The 9,581-nt window shown below is 40.3% G+C and overlaps 1 protein-coding gene across 1 annotated transcript in view; it reads left to right on the plus strand.

Annotated features, from left to right (window-relative positions):
• The window catches only part of Faf1 (Fas associated factor 1), a 396,527-nt gene extending 389,052 nt beyond the window's left edge, over positions 1-7,475 (plus strand). The window contains exon 19 of the mRNA XM_076860444.2: positions 6,851-7,475. Within this exon, the coding sequence (XP_076716559.1) occupies positions 6,851-6,934 (84 nt within the window). The 3' untranslated portion in view covers positions 6,935-7,475. The remainder of the gene's footprint in view (positions 1-6,850) is intronic.
• Positions 7,476-9,581: the final 2,106 nt, after the last annotated feature.

The raw sequence follows: 9,581 nt of genomic DNA on the forward strand, positions 1-9,581 counted from the left end.
TTGAGGTAAATTCTTCTAGAATTCTTAGTATGCATTTGTATAGATGTGTATCTAATCATGGAAAGTTCATAGTGTATTTGTTCCAATTTCCTAACACAAATATAAATACTGTACGTATTTTTTTCTGACAAAAATAATTCTCTTGATAATTTGTGGATGTACCTCTCCTCTTGAGAAATTTCTAGTTCATCAAAAGAAAATGGAGGGCTGGGGATGTGGCTCAATGGTAGAGTGCTATGCCTAGTAAGCATGAGGCCCTGGGTTCAATCCCTAGCACTATACACACAAAAAAGGGAACAATTAGCTGTTTAGGACTAAGTTGATAGTAACAAAAGACAGCTTCAGCTTGTGTTCCTAAGAGGAACAGAGCCCATACCACAATAGGGACAGAGCTATGACACAACTGCATGGTACAACTTTCTTTATGCCCAAGGATAGCCATTTAGTCATGTTAGCTATATCCTGTTTAGAAGTAGGGGCAATTCACTGGACATGGTACAAATTTTGGCCTATCTTTTCTAAATTGATCAAGGTCCTTAAGCGTTTTTTTACCTCAAAGAATTCATTTATAAAAATTAGATAATAGGAATAGCTATCATGGTGCTTAACACTTAAGGATAACCAAATAAACTTGGCTTTCTGGTATATGCCTATAGTCCGAGCTATTCAGGAAGCTGAGGTGAGAGGATAACTTGAGTCCATGAGTTTGAGACCAGCCTGAGCAATTTAGTGAGATTCCATGTCAAAAAACAACAACACAGCCAGGATTGGCTGCCTATAATCCCAGTGACTCAGGAGGTGGAGGCGGAAGGATCCCAAGTCCAAGACCAGCCTCAACAATTTACGGAGACCCTCAACAACTTGGCAAGATCCAGTCTCAAAAAAATAAGGACTTGGGGATATAGCTCAGTGGTAAAGCATACCTGGTTTCATTTCCCAGCATCAAAAATAAATTAATCTTTCACCCAATAGAGAAGGAAACTGAGCCCTAAATATCCTACTTGCTTGACTGAGAGCAAGTGTTTGCCTCAACTGCAATCTAGTTAACTCCATTTAGTTGCTAATGTTTAATTCCACATTCTTAAAAATGCAAAAATTAAAGCCTAGAGAAGAAAAGTGGACTTGTCCAAAGCCATACTTCTAGAACCAGGACTGTAACCCATATTTTCTGGTCCTTTATATCCTAGTAACAGTAGATAGTATACAGCCTTGGTAGTCAGAGGAATTCAGAGAGGCTTGCTGAGGGCTGAGAGGCCTGAGAGGACTTTCAGAAGTAGGTAGTCTGAAGGGGTAGGGTCTTAAGATTTGGGGAAATTAATTATAGTCTGTCTATGTCTGATGTAGAAGATGGTGCCTGGTTTTCTTTCACGTTGTTGTGAGGGGAAGAAGGGTGTGGATGAGGTTCTTTCCATGGACTAGAAGGGACACGAATTTTCTGCCAGTGTGACAAAGCGCTTCCCCTGGGGTTTATATTGTTGAGGCTTCCTCTGTTCCCAGTGTTCCTGCATACAAGTCTGTAAAATAGGAGTCTTTGGTCATCAGAGGTGAGCAGGCAAATAGCAGAGCAAATTTGATGACAGCTTTTCTGCTTTGAAGATGCTAAAATTTTCTTTCAGCAAATTTTACTTTAAAAGCAGGAGTGCATTTTGAGAAACCTTTGTTTGATTTATTGCTTCACAATTCTACACATTGAACTCAAAGACTGTTAATGCATGTAGTGAGACAGAATCCTGTTAAGAGGAGGGTTATAGTACAAATCATGAAGAAACAAATCAGAAGGCCTGGGTTCGGGTTCTTCCACTGCCACTTGCATATATAGACATAGGTAAACTCAATCTTTAGATCTCATTTCCTTGTCAACAGAATGGGACTGATTCTCAAGGCATAATTCCCAAGTACTATTGCAGTATATTTCCCCTGTAAGTTGTTAAAATACATTAGGAACATGAAAAAGAAAGAATGAGAAATCCAATAGCATTTTTTATTAAATGTAAAACACTAGATCCAGACTTGACTTTATGCAATTTCAAAATAAAAGCATTACCTCAGCAAAATTAAAAACAAAAAAGGGTTAGTCATAAAACCTAATAATACCTAAGCCATGATTGAGTTAATGTTTATATAAATAGATTGCAAGCTATAAATTACTATGCAAATATATCTGTGTCCACTTGTGAAAACAAAGGTTTGGATTATTTGCCATTTAAGGAGCTTTCTCACTCTAACATTCTGGAATTCACAGTGTGGCCTGAGATGAGAATTAGTAGCTTAGGTTCACATTTTCCTTATCAGCAATATTATGGTTTTTAGAAAAGGATCTGAAGGACTGGGGATACGGCTAGAATGAACAAGGCTCTGGGTTCAGTTCTTAGTATGAAAGAAGGGTTGGGGAAGAAAGAGAAAGAAAGGAAGGAAGGAAGGAAAGGAGGGAGGGAGAGACAGAGGGAGGGAGGGAGGAAGGAGGGAGGGAAAGGAAAAGGAAAGAAACTGAATCCCAGGGATGCAATAGAAATAAAATGTATATGAAATTTCAAACTGTGAAGAAATTTGATCTTGAAAAGAATAGTTTTATTTGGCAGAGAGTGGGACCTATTTTTGCTAACATAAACATGTTTCACAATATCAATTTGCTAAAATACTATTTTAATGAGAAAATATACCCATTCAGGTTTTCTAAGTACAATGAAGAAAATGTCAAGATGGTTGACTTTCCTCTTCTAACTATGGACAAAGTCAAACTACAGCTCTTATCGGAGAATACCCCTCCTCCCCTAAGGAGTCCCAAAGGGTGCGTTTTTCTGTTGATTTAGAGAGTCAATAATTCAGTAAAGTCCCAAGTAAATGGCAAAACACAAGCCCAGATTGGGTTTTTGTATTCGTATTTTATAAACATTTCAGGATTTTTTTTAAATGACCCTTGGCCTTTTGCCATTCTTAAAGTGAAGATCTTATATCCTGGAAACTTGGTTAGAAACAAACTCAGGCTTGCCTCATCCAACTTCTTTTTCTATGTGGATCCTACTCTAAGCAATGCCTCTGGCAATATAATCTAGTAGTTAAATGGATTCTAACATTAGACTGCCTTGATTCATGTTCTGATTTTACTCTTTAATAGCTTTAAGCAAGTTATTTAATCTGCTCTATGACTCAATTTTCTCAACTGTAAAATAGGGGTAATTATTATACCTACTTCAGATAGCCTACCTCGGGGGACTGCTATGAAAATTAAATTATTGTATAAATGTAAATTGCTTCAAATAATTCCTAATACAAATACAAAATGAAAGCTCAGTAAATGTTAACTCTCATCATCATCTGCAAATATGCCCCTACTTAGATGCTTCTAGGGACAGCAGAGGGTTCACTTGCCCCTCCCCTCCTAAAAGCCTATCAACATGTAGCCGGGGACATTCTGGTTATCATGAGCTTTGGAGTCAGACAAACCTGAATATGAAACCTTATTCTCTCTGCACGTTGATATCTTAGTGTAGAATGGCAGTATACCTTCTTCACTGGGCCATTGTGAGGGCTAGATAAGGTGCTATAAAGCATAAAGTACTCTGCATGTTTTCAGTTCCATGGGAGGTACTTATTAACAATAGTTGCTGCTGTGATGATAATGATTGAAGATCAAGAAGAAAATAAAGAACAGGAGAAAGAAGAAGGTAAAGAAAAAGTAGCTGTAGTAGCCACATCAGCTGCTGCTGCCATCTATTAAAAAGTTCTTTCTGTCTTGCTGAGTTCTGCCTCCCGGCAGTTTTACCTCACACTCCTAGCTCTGCCCACTGGAGCTGCACAGAACACATGACCCTGTCTCCTTTCTGTCAGCCTGCAGATACTCATAGAGGTGGGCACAGCCTTCTCCCTGCACCTGTAGCAATGGCAGTGCTACCTCTTCCCTGTGCCCTCTCTCGAAACAGAGAGCTCCGGATCTTCAAATGTTTCTCAAGGGGTATAAATTTTTATATGTTTCCTACCAGGAGGTCCTTCCTGGAAGGTCCTTCTTGGAAGGAGCCCAGAGCACTGCAAGATGGTTTCACACTGTGGCCACTATTTTGTTCAGGAGAAGAATAGTGTGCTCCATCCCCTAGTTTCACCTCAGTCACTTTGTTCAAGCCAGGTAACCGAGAGTGGAAACAGAAATTGCCCTTGTTTACTTTGAAATTTTTGTCTAAATGACCTTCAGAGGGGGAAAAAATTGCTTTAGCTGGGGGCACCAGAGGGAGTGCCCCAGCAGAGCCATGTTCACTTGGAAGCAATCCATTGGATAGCCCCACTGAAACTACAGAAGGAATCTCAGAGATCAAGACATTAGTCAGTCAGGGAAAGGGTAGCATTCTTGCTGGGCAGTGGTGTAGAAACAAGAAAGGCAGCCTGGTTCCTGGCTCCAAGAGTCTTCAGGGATGAAGTTCCAGCTTTGTAGTTGGAAAAAACAGAGCCTCTATTCAAGGAATACCTCATCCAGTAATGACTATCACCTGCTGAACACTTCCTGACTCAGTATTGTACCAGAGTCTTCACTAACATTATTCCATTTAACATTATAACCTAAAAAGGAGCAATTACAATTCCCATTTTACAGGTTGGTAAATGGTCTCATGTTGTATAACTTCTTCAAGGTCATATAGGTATAGTAAATGACAGAGCTAGGATTTGAATCTAAGTTTTCTTTTAACCTCATATAGATTTCTTTCTAACCACATGACCTTAAATAAGTGGCACCATCTTGATCCTCAGTTGTCTCATCTCCACAGTCTTGCATGGTGGTCATATGGACTAAATGAGATAACATACCTGAGATGTTCAAGAAACTTTTGTTTCTTCCTTTCCAAATCCCAGCTTTCCCATTTAAGAAAATCGCTTAACTTTCTTGGACACTGTTTTTCATTTGAAAACCAATTGCAGTTTATTAGTCTCTAACCTTGCATGTTGACAACCCCAACCGGATGCAACACAGGCCTGATGCTCCAGCCTCCTAGCTTCTTTTTCTTTCCAGCACGTTTTCCTGCCTGTACTCACAGCTCTAGCACTGTTATGGTTTTTGGCTTTTTCCAGCAAACATCATATTTACAAACTACAAATAACAAAGTAGAAGATGCCGAAAGAGAGCTCTGGCATGTTAATTAAGAACAATAGCAGAAGCAGCTGGGCAGAAAATGCCAAAGAGTCAGAAGCAGAAGCAGCATAGCTGTTTGTTGACAGAAGCCAATTCAGCATTGTACGTTAATCGGGGAAGTGGGTAAACATTTGCCTGCAGCTTGCCCCCCAGTGCATTGGAAGACAGACAGCAGGACGGGCCCTCCCCACCACCTTGCCTGCCCATCTGCCCATAACCCAAGAGATACTAGAAGAACATGCTTTGCCCTGAGTTTTATAAACAGAGAGGATTCTAGGGGCGAATGTGTCTCCTTAATGATCCTCCTGGGCATACCAGGTTTCCATCTGGATACAGTCAAAGATAGTATTCCCCATTCAACTTGCCGGTCTCCCTTTGACACCAGCCTTGGCCCCCAGGGGCTCCCCTTCTCTCTAGCCAGAAGCCAGCAGAGACATCTCATTAGGAGTGGCTTGAGTTGAGCAGAAGACAAGATTGCCTGCCTCAGGTGCTGGAGTCTTTGCCCGTGGGCCCAGAGCTCCTATATGTAACAGCAACAGCTTCAGCCCTGACTAGAGACTGCCTGGCCTTCTGTCACACACACTCCCAGCTGCCCATTTGCCTGTGTGTCCATCCATGCTTTACAGTTGCTGTAACACACAGCAGCCATTCTTGACACCTGCTCTGTGCCAGACACTGTGCTAATTATATGTTTTTTCTCATTTAATCCTCACATCAGTCCTGTGAGGTTGATACTAACTCCAAAGACACAAAGCTGATAACCAGCACAGCTGTGATTTATACCAGTCTTTTAATTCCAAAACCTATGTCTTCCTTCCTATACTAGTATTTCTTAACTTTCTAAAATTCATGACCTTTTTTGATAAACATGAAAATTTTGTTTCTCAGATTCAAAAACCCATCATGTCCTGTCCCTGCCATTGGACCAGATGGGCATAAACCTAATTTAGGATTCCTGTATCAGTAGCAAATCCCCTGGTGCCAATATTTCATCTAGCTTTACTTTTTTTAATAGTCCATTTTTTAATTTCTAAAAATTTAAAATTGAATTATGATGTTGACTTATTTTTTCAAACTATATATATATATAGTTTGAGAAAAAATAAGTCAACATCATAATTCAATGATATATATATATGATGTTGACTTATTTTTTTCAACAACATCATATATATATATATCTCCCCAAGAAGGAGATTGTGGTATGCCTCATCATGGAGATAATGGTATGCCTCACCAGGTAGATAATCATCCTTAGGTCTTTAGAATGACCATTTGCAGTTTACTATGCCTAATTTTAGTGGGAAGAAGGTTTAGCTGTTGTCTCACCAAGCCCAACAGTCCCTCTCTCAGGCCCTCTCATCAGGATTTAACCAAGCAGAGGTCCCCAGGAGCATCAGTCAGCTATTTAAACAGAATCCTTTCTGAGGGCACTGAAGATGAGGGACTTGTCTAAGAAAAAGTTGCATCTCAGGAACCTTATGACTTGAGGTCCTCCACAAAACTAAACTCTGTAACTTGACCTTTCTGAGAGCTCCGTGTTCCTCATCTGAAGTAAGAATAACAACACCTACATTACAGGGTTATTTTGAAAATTAAGACATGAATATAGCCATGCCAGGACATAGTAGGGCTCAAAGTAAATGTGCATAGGTAAACTTAATGCCATGTGGAGAAAATTGTACTGGTTCCAGCCTTTTGAATATGTGTTTTTTTTTTTTCTTTTCTTTTCAGGTAACTCAGCTGGACCCCAATAAATCACTATTGGAGGTAAAATTATTCCCTCAAGAAACCCTTTTCCTTGAAGCAAAAGAGTAAACACAGCTCAGCGGTGGAACCAGCCTTTCCTTGACAAGCCAGAGGCCTGTGTGTCAAGAGATGGGCTCCTCGCCAACCCACCCACACGCTCGTCTCACTCAATTCAATGTCACACTTCTGCCTCTTGCAAGATTGCTGGAAAAAAAAAAAAGTAATAATAAACATAGCTACTTAAAATTTCCCATCCATGAGTATATGTTCCCAGCCCTCATTCCAGAGAATTGCAACTGCCACCCTCCCCTATCCCCTGCACTTCACCCTTGTTCAATGACTAATGTACTGTTCAAGTGTGAGTGATCACTAGTAGAATTTTTACCTCTCCAGTGCCTATTTTTTCCCCACAGTGTCAAGGACAGTTCTGTCTGTCCTGTGACACCAGGATACTGTGTATTTGATATGTCTCATTGAGCCAAGACTCACACCTCTGCCTTTTTATTTTCATGACTGGATTTCTACTTTGTCACCTACTTTTAAGAGGCAGGGGGGGAGTCGAATGGGACATTCTTGGCATGGAGATTAAACATTGTAGAAAAAAAATGTATATCATTTTTGTTGGTACTTTCTGACTTCTTTACTGAGATAAAAGGTTTTGTTTGAGGATTGGTTTGACATATATGCAAGATATTTATTCACTGCTGTTGCCTTGGGTCTCCAGGTTCCATCTAGGAGCCAAATGGGAAATTGATTCAAGTATACATGTGAATGTTGAAATAGTGTACAGAGGGAACTACTACCCAGACTTTGGTATCTGGCTCAGCTGTGGGAAGCTGCTGTTGGGTTTGTATTTGGGCAGTAAGGAACCTCATAGATACCAACTCCCACATTGCTGGTCCATCAGTATACACTGAGCACAGTTCTCTCTTGCTATTGTCTCCCTCTCCTTCTTCAAGCATTCAAACCTTATCACCTGGTATTTTAAGCACCTTTCCTATTGCCAAAATCTGACCAGCTACCCCTCCAGCTCTCCTACATTAAAGAACTTGCTATTTCACTATTTTAACATTAGATATTGAAAAGAGCAAACCTGGGGGCTCAGCCCAGAAGACATATGTTACCTGAATCCACATGTAATAATTTGGGGTTTGATTTAGTAATTGTGGATTTTGCTAACTATGGATTTGGGGTTTGGAGTAATTCATGGAACACTGTTTATATACCTTCACAGCCAATGATTTCCTTTTGGTCTTGGAATATTCTCTATAGCTGTTTTTGTGTCACCTGTTGTCTTTATTCTAGGGTTTAGATCCCAATTTTTACATTTTTTACTTGAGCAAAAGAGAACGTAAGAGCTTAAGTTTATTCCCCTGACTCTGGCAAGGGGTTCTCAGAAGACTCTAACCAAAACTGGAGATATGCCTGGTTAGTTTCCCTCTGACCAAAAGTGTGTGTAGGCTAAGAAAGTCCCACCTTGTGTATTTTCTCTGATGTTCTACCAGGGACTTCCCCTGAAAACTCTTAAAAAGAGATATGTTCCTAACTGACTACGCTTTATCTGCCTATATGTGGACCTTCTCTGGCTCCAGGGAGACTGAAAGGGAGACCCACTGTAGGGGGAGTTCCAGCTGAGTACTTTGTCTCCAGCTCCACTCCTTCCTTCTTAATCTAGTGACTCTACCACACAGTCATTCTTGGTGCTACAGACCCACCAGGCAACAGCTCTTTTCCCAGGTGGACCTTGTTCTGTAGCTGCTGTGGAGAAGTGGCAGCCTGAACTCAGGCCATACTCAGGAACAGCAGCCAGAGTGTAGGTAAGTGTTTAAGAGAAGGGTCTCTGAATTCACCTTCATGCTTAATTAACCTTTCCTGTCATTCCCCTTCAATTCTGTATCCCAACAATATAGACTTTACTCTGAAACCAATTTTATAAAAGTTATTAAATGTTACATGAATGTGTGAAGTTGATATGCCCTTTTCAATCCTGTCTTGGAAAGTTCTCAGTCTACCCAGCCCCATGAACTCCCTGTCCTCTAGGCCCCACAGCTGGGAAAGACCTCAGCTAATTGTCACTGTTCACTTGTAAACTTCTGGTCTACTGAGCTCCAGAACAGGAGGCCAAAGCAATTTTATACCTTTTTCTGCAAACACAACATTAAAATGACTTTGTTCTCACCATAGATTTGGCGGTATCCTTTTGAGTTATCACCCCCTACTCTTAATCTTTCTTGTCCTGTACATCCCAGCCTTCAGATGCAGCAAACCAGTCAGAATATTTGTTGGGAATTCTTTGCCCAGCTGTTTCCAGTAAACTCCAGTGCTCCTTGTCATCCCCCCCCATTCCAGTTCACTCCCTTGTGTTCTTGGATTATCAGTTGTGTATTTGGAGAACTAGTTTGAAAGTTTAAGGAAGTATTACCAATTTCCCATTGCTTTCAGAAGGTGCAGTTTGGTTTTTTTGTTTTGTGCATTGGCACTTTTGGTTTCATGTGATATGCAGATGTTAATCTCCGAATGGTAAGCAACCAACGTCTCCGTTGAAAAAAGAGCACTTTTATGGAATTTTTTAAATATAGGAGAATGAAAAATATTTATAGAATTTACTTACTGGTGCCATTTAAAACTTCAAATACATTTGTAGTTGCATTAAAATTCCTACTTCCAGAAGCTAGATGTACTGACCTGTGTGTGCTGGTCAGTGGGATGGACTTTT

Source organism: Callospermophilus lateralis, chromosome 7 (genome assembly GCF_048772815.1).
Source record: "Callospermophilus lateralis isolate mCalLat2 chromosome 7, mCalLat2.hap1, whole genome shotgun sequence".
In the NCBI taxonomy this organism is placed as follows: Eukaryota; Metazoa; Chordata; class Mammalia; order Rodentia; family Sciuridae; genus Callospermophilus; species Callospermophilus lateralis.